Source organism: Haplochromis burtoni, unplaced genomic scaffold (assembly GCF_018398535.1).
Source record: "Haplochromis burtoni strain Fernald_Lab_line unplaced genomic scaffold, NCSU_Asbu1 Contig_13, whole genome shotgun sequence".
Taxonomy (NCBI): Eukaryota; Metazoa; Chordata; class Actinopteri; order Cichliformes; family Cichlidae; genus Haplochromis; species Haplochromis burtoni.
In genome coordinates, this window is record NW_024582374.1 from 4,195,129 (window position 1) to 4,218,788 (window position 23,660).

Sequence of the window (23,660 nt, forward strand, 5' to 3'; positions counted from 1 at the left end):
CATTAAATCCCAACCGATAGCTCTTTAACTGCATCTCTGAGCCTGACAGAAAGTGCTGCAGGACAAATAAAACCTACGACCACACCGCCTACTCTTCCAGGAAGCGGATGTTGTTGACGTTTTCATCGTAACAGCATCCGGTTTTTTGACGGCAGCTAGCTTGGGGAAACACAGCCGTACAGCGAAATTATCAACTTAATCGCAAAAAACACGGAGAAGATACCCAGGAAAGGCCCGCTGTTCAGCGATGGAGAGGTGTTTTTTCGACCCATCTCGTATTCCCGGGTCGCCCGTTGTCACCTGCCCGGCTAGTTAGCGCCGCTCAGCTAATTAGAGACCGACAAGTGCTCGGCTTCTTCTGAGTAGCAGACGATAGAGAGCTGTCAAGAGGAGGAAATCATTAACTCTCCTGTAGTAAGCTTTTAATCTAACAGGCCGGGCGATAGCCGGAGGTGTTGCCTTAACTCTTTAATTTGTTCCAGGCTGTTTGAGGACAGGAGTTATAAACACAGATAAGGCATGAACTGTTAACTCGGAACAGTCTGGTTTGGCTCACATTGAGTTATAAAGATCACCGGGAACCGTTATAACGTAAAAAAAGAGAAGCTTTCCCAACATTTCCCACTGGTGTGTTAGGCGAAAACATCTGGAAAACAGCGGTTTGGTTTCCAGCTGGATTGGTTTGGCACGGCGGGGTTTCGTGTTAATGGGGTTTTAAATGTAACGTCAGGGTTTTCCATGACAACGTGTCACACATCCTGTGTAGAATCAGCCCAGGGAAAGTAAACAGGTGTGACACGTACAGGGACCCGTTCCCAAGAGGTGGCGCACATTTCCACTACAACCAGTCGCTGGCACATACTGTCAGCTAGGCTTAAATATCTGGTTACTTGAACTCATTCCTGCTAAGATATTTACCTGTAGTTTCAGCTGTGGACGCACATTTTACCTAGTCACTCCTTGGGGTCTACACCGATAGAGTCGAAGTAGCCAAAACTAACTCTTCGTGCTGTTTTTGAGCATTGCTCATTAGACATTACCTCACAGGGAAAACTAAAAAAAAAAAGAATGATTGGGATGGCATAAGTTAGTTTGTCAGGGTGGTCTCAAAGATTAGATAGTGTACTTTTAGGTTTGTATGCATTTAGCTGTAATCTTCCCAGCACACCGCAATGCCACTAGTACTGTTATTATTGATGCTGTTTGGAGCATTATGTAGCCCTGGACAGGCCATGTCCCGGGAGGAGAAGCAGAGATTGAAGTAAGTTGAAGAAAAAACACTCATGCTTTTTCTCATCTGAGCAGATGTTATACCTGCTGACTTCTGTCCGTTCTGCTTTTGTTTAAGGAACCAAGTGGTTGAGATGTTTGATCATGCATATCAGAACTATATGGTGAGTAAACAGAAGAGCTGAGTGAGGTTCATTATTTATTTGTTCAAATCTGCGAACACACAGCATCAGCACTTTGTCTAAAGTGTGTTTGTGTGTTTCCTAGGACCATGCGTACCCAGCTGATGAGCTGATGCCTCTAACGTGCAGAGGACGAGTCCGTGGGCTCGAGCCCAGTCGTGGAGACATAGATGATGCACTTGGCAAGTGAGTAGCAGGCTGCCTTTGTTATGACCACAGCAGTCCGAGGCGATTTACTTACCTTACTGCTTTGGAACTCGTCGGGAAGTTTTGTCTGTTTGTGTCACTCTTGATAAACTGCTACGATTTCCCTCTGAAAGGTTTTCGCTGACCCTCATCGATACTCTGGACACTTTGGTGGTGAGTAGGCTTTGTTTGCATCTGATGTTTATTTGTTTAATGAAAAATAATAAATGAATAAGAATCACAGGCTGTGTAGAACAGATGATTCCATATGCTGTTTTGCTTAACAATTAGATCGGAGCACTGTGTCTAGAGTCCTTAATACTAAATATAAATTCCCTGTTAGGTATTTCTGGGATTATTTTTCTTTCCAGTGCATTTCATTTGATATTTAAACTATGTGTAATTGAGCCCAGTTTCACAGTCATCCGTTTCTGGCTTGCAGCTTTTAAATAAGACGACAGAGTTTGAAGACGCAGTGAGACGAGTCCTGTCAGACGTGCGGCTGGACAACGACATCGTCGTGTCCGTCTTTGAGACCAACATTCGAGTCCTCGGGTGAGATTGGATTAAATTGTCTTCAGATAGTTAAAGTCAACAAATACAAGCCCGTGCACTGTCCCACATTTAAAATGATAGGATTGCGTTGTACTAAATTCGCTGTATGTGGATGTTGTGTGTGCGTGCGTCTGATCAGAGGTCTGCTGGGAGGACACTCCATGGCCGTGATGTTGAAAGAAGGAGGTCAGCACATGCAGTGGTACCAGGATGAGCTCCTACACATGGCCAAAGACCTGGGGCTTCGACTGCTGCCCGCATTCAACACCAGCAGCGGCCTGCCTTATCCCAGGGTGAGACAGAAACACTTGGGCGGAATTACAGACTGTATGTAAGTTGATGTAGGCTTGACCCCTGCAGGTTGTAGAAGTGCAGGTATGCAGGGTCTCCCTAATTGAGGCAGTGTCCTGCTTCCTGCCTCTGGGCAGTTACATTTTTGTTTAACTTACATGTTGCATATATCCTGTTGAACTGTGGTTGATCTGGGTAGATTGGCTGTTTTTCTGCCTGGCAACAGATTGTGGTGGGTAGGCAGCAGGGTATGGATCCTTTGATGAATTCCTCAGGACAACGCCATGAGTACCTTGTACTGACTGAATTCCTTCTTGCAAGAATAAAGCCAAAAGCCAACTCTAGCATTGTTACTTCTTTTATTAAATGCACTAAATGTCCACAGGAGGTTTCCAAATGTAGTTTTTAAAAAAAGGGGTGTTATTGATGTTCTGCGGCTTGGAGGATAGCAGCAGCTCGCTTGTTGTTCAGTAAGAAGAGTGCAGGTCATATGTGACGCAGTCATAGAGGCGATCCACGTTTGTGCGATGGAAAAAATAGAAGACTTGCAGAATCTTTAGTAAAGATGTTTTGTTTTATGTGTATTACAAAATAAATGTTTGAGTTTATTCACATACAGCAAACAGTTACCTGCGTTTGCTCGGGGCATTCTTTCACTTCACGGCTTCATGTTTCCATTTTCTGCTTCGCTGCTCCGCTCGCAGCTGTCACCGCTCGCAGCTGTCACCGCTCCCCGATGCAGACGTTCTCTCGGCCGACTTGTTTTCATGCAAATCCTCTCGCAAGATCAAACGCGTCTCTCAAAGCAGAGTTTTAATGTTTTTCTTTTCCTTTCCGATTGACAGGTGAACCTGAAACATGGCGTCAGGGGGCCCGAGACGAGGACGGGCACAGAAACGGACACCTGCACAGCGTGCGCAGGAACCATCATCCTGGAGTTTGCCGCTTTAAGCCGTTTCACTGGGGACCCTGTGTTTGAGGTAACACGCGGCCGGTCGTATGATCACGTGGTGCAGCAGGGACATTAGCACTCAGCAAAGCATCACGAGCAACACATTTCAGCAGTAATTTAAAATCGGCTCATCTTTTTCCATCATCCGTTTTCTTCTGCTGATCTAGTTCAGATTGAGCTGTTAGTCTTTTTGACATTTGCAGTCACTTACACACCACATGTCTCTGTTTTAGTTGTATCGCCTCACCGTTTCTGCACCTTGAGGCACTTGATGGCTGTCTGAGAGCTCTTATTGTGTCTCAAGCAGCCACGCCCAACATGCAGTTTAAGTTTCATTTGAGATCAGTTTGCAGATCCTTGCCTTTATGAAACCACCCTGTTATGTAATGATATGTAAATATTAAAATGCCACGTAGTGTCTCATATTTACAGGTGAGATGTCGTTCTGTTTTTTTCTTGTTTAACATGTACTTTTTTAACAGTGCTCGTATCTTAATGATGATACACCGTAACCACCTGTGTTTTACCCCCCGCCTGGGGCTGCACATATTTATAGTAACTGAGTAAACTCAGCTCAGTCACCTCTTTTTGAGAACAAAAACATCTTCCCAGTTCCCTTTTTGCTGTTACACAAGTGCACGCAGACTTGAAAATTGCTGTTTGTCATCATTTCTGTTCATTTCTGCGCTGATGTTAATCAGGAAGCACCTGATGGTGTTTCTGTTTCATTAGTTTGCCGTGCAGATTTTTGACCTCGCATAAAGTCAAGTCATTTTAATGCCAAGTCTTGTTTCCTTTAACTATTCTAGTAAGCACATCGCCATGTTGTCATTCAGCTAAATATGCCTTTATTTATCCTCCGCACGTGTCATTTTCCTTTTTTAAAAAGCTGCTCGTGGAAATATAATAAAACGAGTCACATCAGGAAATATTTGCTCTGTTTTTTTTTTGTTTTTGTTTTTTTAAATCAGCGTTATTCTGATTACAGGTATTTTTCTTTGGCTTTCTCTGTGCTCCACACTGTTTCAGTTCCTGGCAGCAGTAAACTGCTGAATAAGCACAGAGTCAGTTTCTGTAATCCTTCAAAGAGTGCAGAGCTGCTGCAGATAGATTTTTCCTGGTCAATCGATAAAGCACCCTTCCCTTATCACAGGCCCATGCCCGGAGAGCTCTGGACTTTCTTTGGGAGAAGAGGCAGAGAAACAGCAATCTGGTGGGAACCACTATCAACATCCACTCTGGAGAGTGGGTCCGAAGAGGTGAGAGAGCAGGTGCAGGGAGGACTTGTGACTGAGGAAGAGAGAGAAAGACTGGGGGAGTGTTTGTTATTAAAGGAAGGAAATAGGAAAAGTGATTTGAAGTACGGTAGGATCTTGTGGGTGAACTAGAACTCTTGTGTGTCCTCTGACTCCTCTCGTCTTATAAAGTGATGATTTTGTGTGTTCCAGACAGCGGAGTCGGAGCGGGAATTGATTCGTATTATGAATACCTGCTAAAGGCCTACGTCCTCTTGGGAGACGACCTGTTTCTGGAACGGTTCAATATTGTAAGCGCGCGCGCACACACACACACACACTTTGGTGGAGTAATCTGATGCTTCACTGTGTGAATAATAGCATTTGTCACAATGGCATCTCCCTTATGAAGCAGCGTTACAGATTTAAGATTGCTCGCTTGAGCCGAGTCCTTGATCACAAAGGTCGCTGTTCGTGTGACGCTCCTAGAACATTTTGTCACCCAAGAAGAATAGTTTGAACTTTTTTATACATGACAGATTTCTGTATTTATCTTTTCTCTTCTCACTGACGGGACTGGAAACATGCACACACCTGCCAAGTCACACCAAAACTGGTCACAGTTTACAGTTAATAAGTAATAAAACAAAATGCAGTCTGTTCTGTTTATCTTAACGGTTGTATCTTCTTTGCGTGTCCCATTTAGCACTACGCATCTATCATGAAGTACATTAGCCAGCCTCCTCTGCTGCTGGACGTCCACATCCACAAACCTCTGCTTCCTGCTCGCACCTGGATGGACTCTCTGCTGGCCTTCTTCCCGGGGCTGCAGGTCAGATTAGATCACGTGAACTCGAACCATTTGCTGGTCGTTTAGCATTTCACTAACACGACTAACATTTCTTATGTCCCAGGTGCTGAAGGGAGATATCCGGCCTGCCATCGAGACTCATGAGATGTTGTACCAAGTTACCAAAAAACACAACTTCCTGCCAGAGGTAGTCTGTCACTGTTGGCTTCATCTTCTTAGTGAAATTTAACCACTCGGTCAGATAACTTCATGTGACTTGTGCTGCCAACTAAAACAGTTTGAAACGAACAAGCTTGCATTTATTGCTACACTGCTGCATTTTCCCTTCATCTGTCTGTCCTATTTACGCTGCTTAGCACGAGTGCGCTGACCCCTTTGTCCTTCTCCGGTTGTCCTCAGGCCTTCACTACTGATTTCAGGGTACACTGGGCCCAACATCCCTTGAGGCCTGAATTTGCAGAGAGCACCTATTTCCTTTACAAGGTAATTTATCAAGTAGTGTGACATAATGCAGGCATTCTCATTTCACAGTGCCGGATTAATATCATGCAGTAGTTTATGCTAAGCCTGCTTTTTCTACTATGTTTCTGACACATCTCAAGGCGCATGAGAATGTATCTAGTTTGTCAGAAATGTTGTAATAATTAAGCACCTTTCAACATACAGATCACTGATATGTGTTTCTAGATATGTAGTCTCATTAAAAATCCCTGATGTGCTCTCCTTGTGTTGTGATCACACTCCTGCCCTCTCGTTCTTCCAGGCCACAGGAGACCCTTACTACCTGGAGGCAGGTCGCACCATTATGGACAACCTCAATCGCTTTGCTCGTGTTCCCTGCGGCTTTGCAGCAATGAAGGATGTACGGACAGGCAGCCACGAGGATCGGTGGGAACGATAGACTCCTTATTTGAATGACGATTGTGAAATCAGGCACTGTGTTTAGATATGCTTACACCACATTAGATTTGCATACAGGAGAAAATGCATGGACAAAATAAAATGTTATCACATTCGATGGTGTGCCATCATTTAATCTTTGGATGGGGATTGTGGCAAAAGCATTTTATAAACTACACTGGGAGAAGAGAGAAATCTGGTGAAGGTGTCTCCGATTGCTGAATCAAACATGTGCATCCATGTCGCTGTGCAGTAAGGAAACTTCTTTGCAGTTCCCAGAAATTAAAGAATTTATTTGGTCTTTTTCCCCCAGAATGGACTCGTTCTTCCTCGCTGAGATGTTTAAGTATCTGTTCCTGCTGTTTGCTGAACCGGACGACATACCGTTTGACGTGGAGGACTACGTCTTCACGACTGAGGCACACCTGCTGCCCCTGTCTCTCTCCATGGCCCCTCACTCCTCGCCTGCTCCCTCAAATCGAACGGTGACGAAAACGATTCCACTGTAACGAAACTTTTAGAAAGTGATGAAAGCATGGACACCTTTTGATTTAAACGTCTGGTTCCTGATGTTTCAGTCAGATGAGGAGCTGGACGACTCAAACTTTGACTGGACTTGTCCCAATACGCACCTCCTGTTTCCTGACCCTGCCTTCCCTCGCATCCTGAGAGAACCGATCCGTAGTGCCGTTGATAAGAGCTGCCCGCGCCCTGCCCCTTACAGGTATGCACGCTAAACAGGTTAAACCGGGCTGGCAGTAATGATCTGTTTTCTATAGTCGCTCACCTCTTCTGTCTTTCATTTTCTCTGCTTCTTCCCATGCCTCCTGTCAGGGAACCTGGTATGGGCCGTCCTCCCCTCAGGGCTCAGGACTTCATGGCAAACAACCCTGAACATCTGGAGCTGCTGAGGAGGATGGGAGTCAGTCTCATCCACCTAAAGGATGGCAGGGTTCAGCTGGTCCAGCATGCTACACAGGTCAGATGAACAAACACAGTATCCATAGCTGAGATAAGTGGGTTTACTGCTGCTTCTCAGCTGTTTCACTCTGAGCATTAGAATCAGAATAACCAGGTTTAAGAAGCTCTTTACGAACCGCTCTGACCACACAGCCAGTCTCTGGAAGCAATGGGGGAAAAATATCTTTTAAAATCTGAAAATATTTCTTTATAATTTATAAGTAATAAATGCAGAAGAGCATGTGCGCATACAAGATCTCCGACATTTTGGGCCAGATGACTTTCACAGGTCCTTTCATCCTTTAAACGCTCTCTCCCGCTCTGTCGCCCGCAGGCGGTGAGCGCAGTGGCAGCGGAGGACGGCGTGCGGTTCATGCAGGAGATGATGGAGCTGTCCAGTCAGCAGCAGAAAGAACAGCTGCCTCCGAGAGCCATTCAAATCGTCTCTCATCCATTCTTTGGCAGGGTGGTGCTGACCGCCGGCCCGGCACAGTTTGGCACGGATCTGTCCAAAAGTTCCACAGGGGTGAGTGGGCTCGCCAAGCTTCGGGGTTACAAGTGGTCACTAAAGGGTCCTTCTGTTGTTGTTGGGTTTTTTTTGTAAGCGAGGCGCTCACGTTTCCTCTTCAAGATCACAGATGGAGAGACGAGTGCTTGCTCGCAGAGCTCTGAGATACGTGCTGTTAGTGTCGGTCTTTGTTCTTTCTGTAACTTCGCCTCTTTTCCGCCTCGTCTGTGCAGGTGCGGGGCTTTGTCACTGTAGCCGAGCCCTACAGCGGCTGCAGTGAGATCGTTAACGCCGAGTACATCCAGGGTCACATCGCTCTGCTCCAGAGGGGTCAGTGCATGTTTGCAGAGAAGGCCCGGCACATCCAGAAGGCTGGCGCCATTGGAGGCATAGTCGTTGGTGAGCGCGAGCAGCAGATGACTGCTCAGTGACTAGATTAGCGCTCGACAACCTAATTATCTCAAAGACAGCCAGCCCAGTAATTTCTGCTCACAGCATCGTGATTAAACGGCAAAGCAACACTTTTCTGACCAGATTCCCGAACAATAAGTTCTTTTTATGTTTCATATAGAAAAACGAGCAGCTGTTTTAAAAAACAAAAAAAACCCATATCATTGCAGACGATAACGAGGGCAGCAGCAGCGACACAGCTCCACTCTTTCAGATGGCGGGGGATGGCCGCAGCACCGATGACATCACCTTACCTCTCCTCTTCCTGTTCCACAAGGAAGGCAACATCCTGCTGGAGGCGCTGAAGGAGTACAGAGAGGTGGAGGTGCTGCTGAGCGACAAAGCCAGAGACAGAGGTGTGACACTCTCCCTAATGGTTCCTCTTTGTTCCTCTCCACTCGGTTCGTGAGACTCATCACGTCAGTGTGCTTATTTATGCCTCCGCTGACTGAGCCTTAACGTGGCTTCATAAAATAAAGATGGGCTGCAGGGATTCGGGCATTATTTGAAGTCTCAGAGCTTGTGGCTTATTCCAAAACCACCCACTTGTTGTGGTTATAATGGGAAATGGGGGAGGTTTGCATCCTTATCGCTCTTTCCCTCCTTTTCTCTGTGCTGTGTAACGGTGCCTTTCTCTCTTCTCTGTCCTGCTTTCTTCTCTTTCTTGCATACTCTGTCCTTTTTGATGAGCAGCGGCCATATTCAAAGGTAAACCTCTTCCTGGAAGCCTGATCGAGGGCAGTAAGTATGCGCTTTTTTTTTTTTTCTCTCTCTTCTTTAATCTCTGTTTTTCCTCTTTGTAGTAATGCTTGACGGTCTTCATCCTGTGCAGTCTGGCTCGTTGCCTCAGGTTTCTGTTTCTGACTTTCACAGAGAAGCTTGGTGCAATCACAGAAATGTGTCATTTGCTATTTCCTCCCTCGAAGAGTTGAAGTCATAGCAGCCTTTTCTGTCTTTGGTCATCATAGGTTTCACAGGAAGGCAGGACAGTGACAGGGTTTGACCACACTTATCTGCTTTTACTTTGATATAAACAGCTGTAAAAACAAATCTTTTTAACGAATCCTGAACAGTTTAAAGAGAGGCCGTTATTATGAGAATGACTTCCAGTTGCACATCTGCACCGTACGAGCGGTTGGGTCTGAGCATCTGCTGTGCACTCTGCAGACCCTGGATCTCAGATCCTTTGATTAACGGCGAATCTGTGCAACCACAGAGCCACTGTGACATCATAATGACCAGATCGCCTGCACCCATCTGCACCTGAATCATGCAAGCCTCTGGGTTAGCGGCAGTCCTAAACGGGCGCACTCGTTCCTTAACTCGCTCACAATCTGCAGCTGAAAAAGCGGCTGCATTTTTAGAAGAGGTAACAGACTGAAAACGCTTTATCGCTGACCAGATCTGTGTCAAAATCACACTGCATCCGTCTGCCAGGTTCATTTTCGCAGCCGACTCTCAGTTTAGTTGTGGAGCTATGTGAGGAAGGTTTTATCTTCTGGGAAACATGACTCACATTCAGCATCATGCTGTTTTAGTTGTCAGCCTCTTGATGAAAACGGTTCTATTTTTGACTGAGAATGGTTAAACAGGAGGCATCTATAGATTGCAGAGGAGGGAGGGGAGGAGTGTTTGTGTGTAAAGCTGTTTCGTCTCACGCCCCTGCTTCCTTTTCAGGTGCAGATGTGCAAGAAAGGGAGGAGGACTGCTTGACTGAGGCAACGACTCCCACCTCACACGAACCTATAGGCCAGTCGCAGATGAGCACGGTGGAGCTAGACGAGAGTGCTCCGGAGGAAGTCAGTCCAGTGGATGAAGATACTAGTCCTGCAGAGGAAGTTAGTGCACCAAAAGAGGAAGTCAAACCTGCAGAGGCGGAGCCAGCTGTGGCTCAGCCTCAAGAGGACAGAGACTCGGAGAAGGAGGAGAAACCAGAGGAAGACACGGACTCAAGCAGCCAGTCGGTTGACGAACTGCTGGCTGATTGGCGAGAAGACTTGGAGGCCTTCAAGCAGATGGAAAAGGATGAGCTCTGACAGACGTTAGGTGCATTCTGCCCTGTGACTGGTCTGATCCCGCTACGGGGAGCGACCGCGAGGTGTCACGTGTCACCGGCCTCAGTCTTATGAATCAAAAGGAAGGTGGGGATGATGCATTCTCTTGCCCTCGGCAAATGGTATCGCGAGCCAAGGCGACCCACGTACTGTCTCTGGGCCATAAGGGAGTTGTTTTTAGGTTCTTACACTTTCTGTTTTATTTGTCTGAGCAGATTCTATCTGATGGATTATGACCATGACATGGACCACACTGTTTCTAACTTTGTCTCATTTTCCACTTCACATTACTTCACTGTTGTTCTCTCTATGCATTTCTGACCACTTTAACTCAGTGGCTTTCTCACAAATTAACCCACTGACCAATCAGTTTTATTTAAACGTGTTCATAGGTTTACTTGTTTGGTGGTCTCGGGCCTTATTGTATGTACACGTTGACCACAGTTGATGAGGATTGGTGATGGATAAGCTGCGGGATCACCAGGCTTGATATTGCTGAAGGCTTTACTAAGTTGCGTGTCGGTGTAAATATGTATGTTGACTGAAATTACTACAGGGCTGTTTGCTCAGGTTCTGGTTCACACCACAACAGCCTCTGGACCATGTAGGGTGAAGCAGACACACCCTCAGCAGCACGACGGGATGGATAACGGCGCCACAGGGGGGCGCTGTGGGATCTGCAGAAATAAGCCAATAAGTTGACAGGGTGAGAATAAATAAAAACAAATGAGAGGAACTTGCTGTCTGAACACAGAGTGCTTGATTTAATAAAAAAAAAGTCAAACAATGTCGCTTTCCTGTTTTACTGCACCGGACTGTTCTAATGTGATTAAAATGTTCCATTATTTTTATCTTGTTTGAGAGGAAATGATGAACACATGCTGGCTTTTGTGGAACAAAGAGGCAGGAGATGTGAAAATCACTTCTGTTCCGACAGAGGTTTCTGTGCAGTGGGCGGACACCCCCATCAAATCACTCGAGTCAATGTGACAGACGTGTAATTGGGAAATTGTCAGTATGCGCCATGGTATTACTGTCAGAGTGATTCAAACCCTGCTGCAAGAGTGCTCATCATATTTAGCAGAAATATGTATTTAAATCTGTTTTTGTCACTTGAGTAGAAGTACAAGTATCTGCTGAACCGATCCCATATTTACACTCGCTGGCGGTTATTTTAATCCGGTGCCAAGAAATGAAAACACAGTAAAAGTACACGACAGAGGTAGGTGAGTACTCGGTACATTTCCAGCACTTTTGTTTATGTGCACATTTACGTGCGTGTCTCATGAATGCGAGCGGCTCTCCTGCTGTTCAGCGCCTTCGGAGCGTTTTTACGCAGCGGTGATGTGCAGCTCGGGCCCGGCGCTGATTGGTGGCTCGGTGGGGCACTCCTCAGCAAGATGGCTGCATTGCTGCGCGCAATAGTGGCATCCTGGTGAAATGACGCAAGCCACAGTTTACGTTCAGTCCTCGCGGCTCCGAGCCTGAGCTCTCCAGTCTCCATAGCGCAGATCCCGCCCGACACAGCCGGAAGACCGCCCGACTCTCCTCCTCCACCGGACCGAGTGGAACCGGTTCATTTGAGTAAGTAGCAGCGGGGATTGCCTGTTGATGTGTCCCAGAGGTGCGGTTTGTCCTGCTGTTCGTGGACTCTTTTGTTGTTGTTTCCCGAGTGTCCGTGATTACCGGGCGCTCTCCTTCCTGCACACTGTCGATGGTTTCTCGCTGGCGGGGCTGGCCGTGGGGCTAACGACGCTTTGTTTCTCTGTTTCTCTCGCTCGTTTTTAACTATCATTGTTGTTACTGGTGGTAAAATCCACGAGGAGCCCACACGGAGCTGTGTTCCTGTCTCGCGTTTGGACTGTGTGAATGCGCTCGCTCGCCTTGGACAGCGTTGGCTCGGCGCATTTCAAATTTTCCACACATCCTGGCGGCTGTGCCAGGCTGTCCCGCTGCTCGGAGCCCGTGTGTGTGTGTGGGGGGGGGAAACACTCCTCACAGGGAAGAGCAGCTTTGGTCGAAGCTACAGGCCGTTAACCTTTGTGGAAATGAAACTATGAGCACACGCACACAACACTGACTCCCCCTGTGGGGAACAAAGCTCCCAGTGTCTCCCTGTAGCACAGCTGGACACAGCTGTTAAGCGGCTCGAGCTCCAGGACAGAGCAGAGCTCTGTGGCCGGCCATGGGCTCACACCTCTGCTGCTGCTGCTGCTGCTAAACCTGTGGTACAACTTCTGAGCTGCCTTCTGTCCACAGCAGCCTTTTGGCCTGCGGGGGAACGACCTGCTGATCGTCTTTGTTCCTCATGACTGCCTCAGAGGAAGACAGAAGCTGCTGGATTGTATGAACAAAGTCACAGCAGCCAGGATTACATCTGATACACAGACCATTTGCAGCTCATTAGCTCAAAGTTACCCGAGTCTGTTTCAGATGGATCCTTCCTTCCTTCCTTCCTCAGACACTATGAAGCACACCGGATCGCCAACGGCACTTCAGAAGTTTCCAAACCGCCTTACTGGCTGCTGCCTTTAAATGTGCCATATGGTCATTAGCTACTGTAGACTACAGCGTGCCATCAGCAGCAGATCATTACATCCTTTGGTGGCTGTGCAGCTCTGGTGTAGCCAGACAGTTAAAGGGGACAGCATCCATCACCTGCAGCTCCCATCAGGGCCAGACCAGCAATCCTGTGGGTGGATGTTGTGGTGCGCCTCCTGACTTTAGCCTTGTTTTATCTCCATCTATCTGCCTCCATCTGCCTCTCTCCTCCACACTCCCTCCCTCACTTGTTTATCTGTTACTGTGTGTGTGCTTGTTTCTCACATATGCCTTTCTGTTTCCGGTGGCTGAAATATAAACGTCTCACTCCTCCACACTCCTTCTCTTCCTCTCTATTCTGAGTCCTCCTGCTTCTTCCTTGTCCACCTGTGGCCTCCTCACCTTCAACTGATTAAAAGCGATCCAGGTGAACACACAGGCGCTCATAGGGTCATCCTGCAACACCTGTCGTGTCATCTTGTGGGGAAGTGGAGGGTTTCCATGGTTACCGCAGGATGTCTTCTCTGTCTGTGGGTGTGGGAGGGAGTTCCCGTGACTGTCTCTTCCATCCAGTTTGTGTTCGCTTTGCGGGCATTGTGTTCTGTGGGAGGTGCAGCTGAGTGCTGTCAGCTGTGATAAGGTAGTCTGTATTGCAGTGTGGAAAGCACAAGGTCAGCACAACTCAATCCTCCAGGTTCACTGTACCTGTCAGTTTGACTGAGGGCGTCGCAGGCTGATTAGGTTTTCTACCCGGCCGAATAAACAAAGTGCAAGAAGCAAATGTTGCAATACTAAGCCCAAAAAATCCGCACTTTGTCATTAGCCGCCGCTGTGCTCCTTCTGCTCCGTGCATTCCTGTTTATTTTGCATTCGGTGTGCAGATCGGTGGACGAGGGCTGTTTCTGCCACCGGTCTGTGTGTGAGCAGGGATTGGCTGAGTGGCCTGCACACATGCTTTCTGTCACACGACGAAGGGTCCTGTCTCTGTGTCCCTGCCTGCGTTTACAGTTCAGTTCGTGTTCAGAGTCCAGCTGGGATGGAGACATGGGGACAAACTACAGTATTGATTTTGCTTTCCGTTTCTTTTTCTTTTTATTCGCCTGTTTTCCAATCTCTACTCTAGTTAAAGGGTCGCTGACGGGGTCTCAGCTGTGGAGCTGTTAATGCACAAGTAGGTGGTGGTGAAAAATTATATAAAAGGTCAGTGTTTTGGAGGAGGGGGGTTCTTCCTGTTGGCGGTATACCAGTTCCATCTTCCCATACTATGACACCCTTGTGTGGCTGTTAATGCTCAGAGCACTCAGCTCTGTTATTAAGCATGTATGAACTGAGCCATGGTTGTTGGAGCCCAGCTTCCAGTACCACCAGCAGACATCAGGGCCAAGATTTCAGCGTCTGTCTTCCAGGCTTCACAAGATGGTAGCTGATGGTTATCTGATGGATTAGACTGTTTACCTGCGAGTTTACCTGTGCTCCATAGCATTTGGACTACAAGCCGAACCCAGAAAGCTTTGTGTACTAAAAATATGGTCTCTCACCTACAAATTCTGCATATTGATGTTTGGAGTCTGTGCATAAAGATGAGAGTGCAGGTTGGTTTTACCTTTCAGCAAAACCCTAGTTCCTGTTTAGTCTAAGCATCTTGTGCACAAACATATCTGGAACTTGCTTGGTTGTTCAAATATAACAAATTTATCACAAGCAGAACTACGTGTGGCAAAACACTTATCCTTCACATGCATGTCGTCGGCATCACCGTATTGTAAATCATAATAATGTCTTTCTGGGTGTCTTTAGGGTAAACTGCTGGAAGGTTTTGTAGCGTGTGTGTGTAGGATAATGGACCGACCAAAAGCACTGGTTTGCATCTGAAAGAATAACATTGCACATGCGATACCAGCCATGTTGAGATTTTAAACACGGGCTCGTTTGCAGCCACCCGAAGAGGCGAAACATTCAGTGTGTTTTTAATCCCACACAAACAGTCGTCTGAAGGGTCTTGGCCAGTCGTCCTGCCAATTATGCAAAGATTCGTATGCGTAATTTCTTATGACTATTAATGCGGGCACGGTTTTAATTGTGTGCCTCGTGGGTTGGTTTGTTGGCAGTTCAGATGGATCTGGGTAAGAAAACATAAACATGTCTGACCTCGTGTGCCTGCTGTGTTGGAGGAGGCCGACACCATCAGCTGCGCAGCTGTCTGTCAGCAAACGTGATCAACAAGAAAATCGGTGATGTAAAAACATAAACCACCTTTAGAGCTCTACCCTTAATTAGCAGCAGTACTTTTACTTTGGAGAACCTGCACCCAGCATGGAAAATAATATTCAGCTATAGAGAAGTGCAAAAATTCACAAGTACAGCTTTTAAATACTGCATTTAAAAGGTTTACTTCATTACTTCCAAACCCCTCACGCTCCCTGGATGCTGTTAATTATATCGCCGTCATGTCGCCCAAGAATTTTCCCCCATTACTTTTCCATCTTTCTCCTGTTTCCGCTGTTTTGCTTTGAAATCTTGTCAGTCAGCCACCTTGGACTCTGACCTGCTTTCGCCTCAGTCCCACAGAAATGACTACCTGCCTTTTGCTCTTTCAGGGAACTGAGTGCTACTAACGCCAGCCATTTGCAGGCCTCAGAGGAGACATTTTATCCTCTAGTCTAGCCTGCATTAGTTGAAATCATTCGTTTCTCTATGGCTTGATTTTTTTTTTTACCTGTACCGAGATACGGCTTAATGCAGCTCACGTTTCAATTAGAGTGCTTAACTGCTCTTTCTTCGCTCTCTCTCTGAGTGACAGCACTGAAAGGAAATGGTGAGAGCCGTGCAAACTTCTGTGGGCCTGTAGTAACAACACTGGCCTCTTCCCAAAAATACATAAAAGCTTGTCTACAGCTTACTCCAGCTTCTTCACCAGCACATGCCTCAGTTCTGCACAATATGCCTCTCATTGTCAGTCACAAGGCCGGGCTTCAGTTTCACTCAGCAGAACAGGGTCCCCTCTGTTTCCACGTCCACTCCTCCACCCATGGCTGCTTGTCATCCTCATTACTACAGTGAGAGGAAGAGGAAAGAGCCACTCAACGGCAGACAATGAAAAAGAGAGAAGAGAGGCACACAAGCAGCAGCAGAACACTCATGATGGACCTTTACTGTCCACCGGCCTGTGTGTGTGTACGTGCGTGTGTGTTGGCATGACTTCCCAGGCTTGTCAGGCTGATGGAGTGCCTAAAGTGGGACAGGAGGAGAGGTGCAGCATTTGCTGCCTGGCTAGAGTAAATATTATGGCGCACCGGCCCACGAGTTGCCGGCACTGTGCTCTGTCACATAGAGACGCAAAGACACGCTCAACACGCCGCAGCTCGCGATTCGCCGTACGAGTCATTTGCAGTGACTCCAGGTGGAGCGTTTTGATTTTTGAGCCGAGTGTTTATTAGGTCAGCTGGTGCAGTGTGTTTGCGTTCTCACTATGAGTTATGCAACATGACTAGTACATATGAGATGATTTGTCAATCAGATTTTCTCACTTAGTCATAGATTTTATCACATAAGCTGAACTGAGGGGGTTGAGTATAAGATAAATAAGGATTTTTAAAGTGTTAATTATACAGAGCAATATTTTTTCCCTCAGGGAGCTTTACTGTTTGCTTATTTTAGCCGTACATACTTTTTTCTGGAGTTGTCCTCTATCATCACATACAGAAGGATGAATAATTCAGAGAAAATTGTGAACTTGTGACCCCTACAGTGAGGGATCCAGTGGCTCTGATATGCTGTGAGGACTCTTTCCTGGCATGGATCGAGGCCCAGTTGTCCCGTGGTGTTCTCAAATTTTTGATGACAGAGTGCCAAGTTAGGGAGCCAGCATATGACCGAGTGCCGCAGAGAAAACATCCAAACCTCAAACACTTGCAGGTGTTTATTCCATATTCAGAGGATAGACTTGTGGTGGTTTATAGCTTCATGTGTTGCCATATTTCTTTGCACCGGCTGTATTTGGGGTGTTATGGGGTCTCTTGAGGACAGAGCAGAGCTGTGAGCGAATGAATGTCGCGTATTGTTATCTTGTCATGCTGCTGCGCTCCATGAAATTGCAGGGGAAGCCTATGATGAAGCACTTTTTTGATCTAAAAGATTATGCCTCAATCTACAGTGCACCAGGGGTCATTGGATTGTTTGAGTATGAAAATGATGTGAATCATGTTGCTGGCTTTACTCAACCAAGGGAAACAGTTACTGGCTCCGTCTCACTGGAGTAAAAATAGGATGGCAACTTCCTTGTGACTAGGAAAAATTGGTGGGTGGTGACTACATTGAATTGCTTAAAGTCCAAGGAGTTACTCCAACCAACTGGTTACCGTTCAGCTGGTTGTATTCTGGCTATAATCATGTATAAAAGCAAGGCTGTCACCATCCTGCAGCACCTAAGTCACTATTGGAGGACAAATTTCTAAATTTCTGTCTCAGCTCACGGAAGTTAGGCTGGATTCTGGATCTAAGTAGTTACTGTGAATTTGTGTGCATTTAGACGGAAACAGATTTGATCTGTTTATCACAGTTAAATGCTGCGTCATTGCAGACTACATATAATTGTAAACTTGACTCCATTCATCTCCAAACAGATATCAGACTGACTCTATCTCATCCCTGTTTTATCACCGTCTTGATGCTCCAAGGTTGTTTTCAAGACGTTAACTGACACTGAGTGGTTGCAGACCTGGCGTCCACCTTTGAAACTGCAGTATCAGAGGCAGCGAGGGTGACGCAGGTCACACAGGGCGCGCAGTCGCAGCTCCGGTTTGGATAAAGGGGGAGAGAGGCTAGTTGGCTGATGATATCAGTAGATGTTCCACCTGAGAAGGCACCATTAATGCTGAATGTTATACACATGCTGCATTCCAGATGAGCTATTTTGTTTTCATGGAAGTCCTTAATTATGTCAGCCAAGACTGCATGTATTACATCATGACCGCTCTGAAAGTCCAGCTGCCCACGCTCGCTGCACGTCACCGAGGGAGACGTGCTCCTTGCAGTAAACTCAAAAAGAGCCTAATGATATGTTGTGTTTTACTATTTTCAATTAAATATAGGCTTTGAGCCGTTTCAAACCACTGAATTCTCTCTTCTTCTTCTTCTTCTTCTTCTTCTTCTTCTTCTTCTTCTTCTTCTTCTTTGTTTTAGATTTAAAGCGCATCCAAACCTTTTTTGTGTTTTTGACATGCAGTTTCTAAAGCGTAGCTCAGCACTCAGCTGTGAAGATGATGAAGCAAAGATAGAAACTGTCGCTGTGTCGTCACAGGTGAGGCTGCCCTGAAGTCACTCTCCCTGAGGCTTAAAGCGAGCACTTCCCCATCACAGCCGGGAGCTTTACGGTGGGAACCGATAAACGCACACGTCCAGTTCACGCACAGAAATAAACCTGTTAAACAAAAACTCTCTGCTATGCTTCAACCAGTTTTCCGCCTTTGTTTGGCCTGTTTTTCAGGCTCTGTGGTTGCTTGTGCTCCCTCTGGCACAATCTTGCATTTGAGAAACCCTTGCACTGCACACTACTCGGTCTGTGTGCACGACCTGTGTTTGTGCAAGCATTCACATCTTCCTCACAGCGCTTTCTGAGTTCCTCCTTTAACAAACTGACTTGTAAAGGAGGCTTGTTCACAGACCTGAGGGCAGGTCACGTCCCACACCAACATATGCAGGCATGGGCAGGCCTCTGTGTTTGCCAAATAATTTTCAGGGTCTGGTTATTTGCCATGTGTTAAATATACAACTTGGTCTGCATTTAAGAAGAGCTCTTTGTATCGCCTGGCTCAGGATTATTGTTTCAAACTGCTTACAATTGCTTACGAGGTGAAACAGCAACAGGAGGCTCTGCGCCAAATCTGGGGTAAGATCGGCTTGAATGACGCAAGAGCTGCTAGCTGACATCACAACTTCTTTATCTTTAAACTGGGTTGCCCCTCTGTTTTGGCCCATATGCTCACAATGAATCTTGAGCATCTGGATCCAGAGGCGGTCGTGTGCCAGTTGGTGTTAAGAACCTTTTATCCTTTTCACACACTGGATGTTTATCGGGCCATGTTGGCTCACAAGCTGAGCCAACATGGCCCGTGTGTGTATACACTGACTTGTCAGGCTTGTCCCATTGACACACTTGAGCATCTACAGAGCAGCTCAGTCCTGCTGTCCTGTGGGTTAAATCAACACTGGAAAAAACAGAGCTCACACACTGCAGAACTCCCAGTTTTTACTTATTTATTTGTAACACGTCTTCAATAGGTAAAAATTGGCTGAGCACTTTTTTTTTTCCGTCTCAACAGCTGGCCCACACTGTGGTGTGGATTTTTTTTCCCCGTATTTAAATCAAAGCTGAGCAACGCCCCACTGTGGTTTTGCACGTGGCACAGAATAGCGCATTGGGCAGAGCTCAGTACTAACTCGGGCTGATTCCTGCTGGAGTTGCCAGTCCTAAAAGTGTATGCACTGATCTCACTGTACAGTGGAACACGTGCAAACGTACAATGCCAGCGCGGCTCGTGCAGCAGCACAGTGGACGAGCCTTTGGTGGCTTTTTGTCGAAGCGTTTTATTGTAGTTTGTAAATTAAACTGCAGTTCCCTCAAAAAGCCATTTACCTGCACTTTGCTCTACATAAAGAGGTAAAACTGGACTTAATTAAAAAAAACAAAACGTCAACCAAAATACAAACAATTTTCACATTTGCATTGTTAATACTGACGTGTTACAGTGGCGATTTAAGACATATTTTGAGCAAAATGCACGTGTTTAGAGGACAGGTTTAAAGCTGGAGAATCAATTCAGATTGGTATCTCCATATTTTGTGTGCAGATTATGAATTCTTTAAAGTAATGATTATTATTATTATGAAGTTTGATTAAATGTGAAATTCTGTCCATGTAGGCAACAACAAATGTGTGATTTTTGATGATTTATCACAGCTAATTTGTGAATCATCAGAAAACGATGGAATTGACCCAGTTCAATGGCAGACTGTTGGCAGACTGCTAGCCGACTTTTAGCAGACTGCTGGCAGCCTGTTGGCAGCCTGTTTGCAGACTGTTTGCAGACTGTTTGCAGACTGTTTGCAGACTGTTAGCGGTCTGTTAGCGGTCTGTTGGCCGACTTGTGGCCGACTTGTAGCAGACTTCTGGCAGACTGTTGGTAGACTATTAGTAGAGTTGTGGCAGTCTGTTGGAAGACTGTTGGCAGACTTTTAGTAGATTGTTTGCAGACTGATTCTGTCTTAGCAATATCTCAGTAGGTTTGGCAGCAAAAAATAACCGAAGTGAGATAACTACACCATAATAGATAAAACAAATACTGATAAAGTTGAACTTGAAGGACATAATATATATTGTTGGGTGTCTGGTGTTCAAACCTCTACATGTGTTTCTGATTGTGCAGCTCTGAAAATATATTATCTATGATGAAACCAACACTCAACCCTTCATGTAAGCATTCCTCGTTAAAACCTGCCAAAGATTTTTGTGATGCTTGTGAGAAGACCAAGTGTTAAAATGAGCAGAAGTCTGATTTTGAAAGGATGTGACTTCTTGAATTATGCGCCACTGAAAAATGTCTGAGCCTTTGGCCTTGGTGTTATTTATTTATAGGTGTGTTTGGCTGTGTAATAGTCTGCCCTTCTGGCTGTAGCTTATATGCATAACCCGAGTAATAGCAGCTTGGCCTAAGGATCCACAGCCTAGCATTATCCCTGCACACAACAATAGCTCTGGGAGTGCTAGGTCTATTTTAAGCCTGCTCCTACTCACAATTTGATGTTTCAATACACACAAATCAAAGCCTTCAAACAGATGCTGCCCACACACTAGAGACCCTTTGAAACTTCACGTCTATCACGGCTGCTCACATTTCTCAGCGTACGTCCTCCGGTGGTTTTCGGAAAGGGAGTTTCTGTGCTTTGTTCATCTAATATTCACTTCAGTTGTACGCTAATAGTGAAGAGAGACTTGACTGCTCGCTCTTGGTGTCCTCTCTCCCGTTACCTTTGTTGGCATGTTCTTTTTCTATCTTTTTTTTCTCCATCTCTGGCGTTTGATTCTCCACTTCACTGTGATGTAACTCTGACAGATAACATGAGCTCCTCCGGCAGCGTTTCCAGGTGCATGCCTCGTGCTTCTTCCCTCATTTATGTGCCAATGTCAAGAGACAGATAATGCGGGATGCGATTATTGCTGTGTCTTTACGACAGCGTGCCTCAGACTGCTGCATTAAGATCTCCCAGCTGTGTGTGAGGTGATGGTGGCTTTATGAGCACATGTGAGGCATAATTGAGTTGTTCCAGAGTGGTAGTTGTAGTAAGAGGTATCCCAGGCTGCCTGGGACGGGCTGATAAGCTGCTCTCTAGACCAGAACTCCTACTCAAGCCACAGGTGACCCTACACACTCATCCCGAGCTTGCATGTGTGTGTCTAAGTGTCTGGATTCTTGCCCGCAAGGTATTACTCCCTCTTGCCTGTAGGCCCTTAGAGAAATTCATGTGTAAGCTCTGCTCAGGCTCCAGAGATTAATGTCTTTTCTCCTGCAGAGCTGAGAAAGGGATTCATATATGAGTTCTCTCATCTTGCACTGAATATTCACACACCTCAGAGTCTCAAAGGAGCAACGAAAGATAATTAATTTCAGGATGCTTCTTTTTTTTTTTGCTATGTATGGTTTGTTCCTGAGAATTGTTGCAGTCTCCTCGACACTCCTCTGCTGCCTCACCGAGTGACAACCTGCCAAGTGACAGTGAATGAAGCAGCCTGTGATAAAGGGAACAGCAGCAGCTTAGTTTGCTGATAATACTGGCCAGTAAATTCTGGGCTACATAGTACCTGCACACGCAGGTACTCGAGCGCTGTGCACCTGGCGCTTTGTGTCATATCCAGTGAGATGGAAGCTGGTGGGCCGCAACCTAAAGACGGCCTCCTGTCAACTTCAAACGCTCTGAAGGAGCAGCGAGGGCCAGGCGGCGTTCTTTTGAAGCTGTGCACTCGTCCTCCTCTCTGGACCCTTTCTGTCCCACCTATTGTAGACCTTTTCCTTCCACCTTGTCCCCCTTCAGCTCAACCCACCCTCCCTCTCTTTGTCTTTTTCTCTCTATTTTCAGTGTCTTCAAAAAGCCTCTTCTTCACTCTGCCTCTTATTATTTATGTACCGGCGGCACAGATTTAATCAGGTGTGTGTGTGTGTGTGTGTGTGTGTGTGTGTGTGTGTGTGTGTGTGCGTGTGCATTTTTGTAAGTGGCAGCAGTCAGATGGGCCTGTCAGAGACAGCATATGGCATGTGTGAGTGACACAAAAACTATCTACATACAGCGTGTGCAGCTTTGTGTTAGCTGTTCTGCAGGGTGGGAGGGTTTTCTTATTTTCTATAGAGTAACGATGAGTTCGATTTAGTTTGTTCATGCCCTCACGTTGTTCTCAAACAAAGCTCTGAGTTGCGTTGAAGTAATTACAGAGACTTAACGGCCGAGTCAGACTGGTTTACAGGTTACAGGTTTGCTGAAAGTGAAAATATTACTGTAATGCATAAAATCAGTCTGTTGGTGTCTTTGTCTGTAAACTCCTCCGAGACCATCTGCACTCAAACTTGAACTACAGGTGCTTTACTACTTATCTGATGGTTCTCATCTATATCAGGCATTAAAAATGCATCAAGTTGACTAGCAACCACCTAGCAACAGATGAAAACTATTCGTTTTTAGCACTTTAGAACTTTCAACACCTCATAAAAAAAAATGTGTTTCAGGGGAGTGACATCAAACTCATATCCACAAAAGTTTCATTATGCATGGCTAGCAACCGCCTAGCAACAGGCCAAAATTACACTTTTTAGCATATATGCAATGTCTGTCTATCTAGAAATAAAATATTCATTTCAAATTTTAAGTATATCAGTTTACCAACAGCATGAACAGGCCAAACAGTATAATAGCACAGAGCCGTATTCGTATCGCCGATGTTCCAGGTAGATCAGATCACCAATCTGATATTTGGATTGGATATCCGGACTGGAAAAGGTCGATGCTGATGCGGTGAACGTGGCTCCCTGTTGCTCTGCGTTTGCTGTGTCACAGTCAGTAGCAGAGCAGCATTTGCTCATGTAGAGAGACTTTATCGTTCATTTTATGCATCGCAGTCCTGTTTACACTTCTGTTGTTGATCCTGATGATGTTAACAGTCCATATAAGAATAATCGCACTGTCTTCCTCAAAGTAGGAACACCTCGCTCATTTAACACAGCTATTGGATTTTCACTGTGTCAACAGATCAGTGCATCCTTATATCATGGTGCCCGATATGCAAAACAATTTTTTTTGTTTGTTTGTTTTTAATGGATGGTAACACAAATTAGTGTAATCTAGGGAAGGGTTTATCTCTTCAGCAATGTTGGCTTTATGTAGCAGAGAAGCATCTCTACTGAGCAGATAGTGGTGCAATAATCACATTAACTTGTTATGTAGTTCCCATAAAATCCCATCACTTCTCCTTTTCTGAGTAACTTCATAAATATAGTTAGTCAGACGTTTACATTCATGAACTTTGGACAGATAGTTGAAGAAATCAGGGAGGGGACATCTGAAGTTGCCTTTTTCTCATACATTTCATATAACTGATGATATACAAGCACTGTCACTACTGGAAACGCTTGGTGTAATTTTAGGTGAGGTTTCTAATGAGATATATGTATGTATGTATGTATGTATGTATGTATGTATGTATGTATGTATGTATGTATGTATGTATGTATGTATGTATGTATGTATGTATGTATGTATGT

General features: G+C 45.8%; 2 protein-coding genes across 3 annotated transcripts in view; both read left to right on the forward strand.

The window, feature by feature from the left end:
• The first annotated feature begins 97 nt into the window (after positions 1–97).
• The window catches only part of edem3 (ER degradation enhancer, mannosidase alpha-like 3), a 25,079-nt gene continuing 1,516 nt past the window's right edge, over positions 98–23,660 (forward strand). Inside the window, exons 1-22 of the mRNA XM_005932468.3 lie at positions 98–1,261; positions 1,349–1,394; positions 1,498–1,598; positions 1,733–1,772; positions 2,041–2,153; positions 2,293–2,446; positions 3,290–3,424; positions 4,550–4,655; positions 4,845–4,942; positions 5,338–5,463; positions 5,546–5,629; positions 5,842–5,925; positions 6,206–6,330; positions 6,656–6,827; positions 6,921–7,066; positions 7,177–7,321; positions 7,637–7,828; positions 8,044–8,209; positions 8,431–8,616; positions 8,954–9,001; positions 9,938–11,540; positions 11,630–11,898. Of these exons, the coding sequence (XP_005932530.1) occupies positions 1,173–1,261; positions 1,349–1,394; positions 1,498–1,598; positions 1,733–1,772; positions 2,041–2,153; positions 2,293–2,446; positions 3,290–3,424; positions 4,550–4,655; positions 4,845–4,942; positions 5,338–5,463; positions 5,546–5,629; positions 5,842–5,925; positions 6,206–6,330; positions 6,656–6,827; positions 6,921–7,066; positions 7,177–7,321; positions 7,637–7,828; positions 8,044–8,209; positions 8,431–8,616; positions 8,954–9,001; positions 9,938–10,296 (2,715 nt within the window). The 5' untranslated portion in view covers positions 98–1,172 and the 3' untranslated portion in view covers positions 10,297–11,540; positions 11,630–11,898. The remainder of the gene's footprint in view (positions 1,262–1,348; positions 1,395–1,497; positions 1,599–1,732; positions 1,773–2,040; positions 2,154–2,292; positions 2,447–3,289; positions 3,425–4,549; positions 4,656–4,844; positions 4,943–5,337; positions 5,464–5,545; positions 5,630–5,841; positions 5,926–6,205; positions 6,331–6,655; positions 6,828–6,920; positions 7,067–7,176; positions 7,322–7,636; positions 7,829–8,043; positions 8,210–8,430; positions 8,617–8,953; positions 9,002–9,937; positions 11,541–11,629; positions 11,899–23,660) is intronic.
• Positions 11,771–23,660, forward strand: part of zgc:92140 (uncharacterized protein LOC447854 homolog) — a 48,974-nt gene continuing 37,084 nt past the window's right edge. For both annotated transcript variants that reach the window (XR_006053686.1, XM_005932466.2), the window contains exon 1: positions 11,771–11,898. The gene's annotated coding sequence lies outside the window, so the exon portion shown is untranslated. The remainder of the gene's footprint in view (positions 11,899–23,660) is intronic.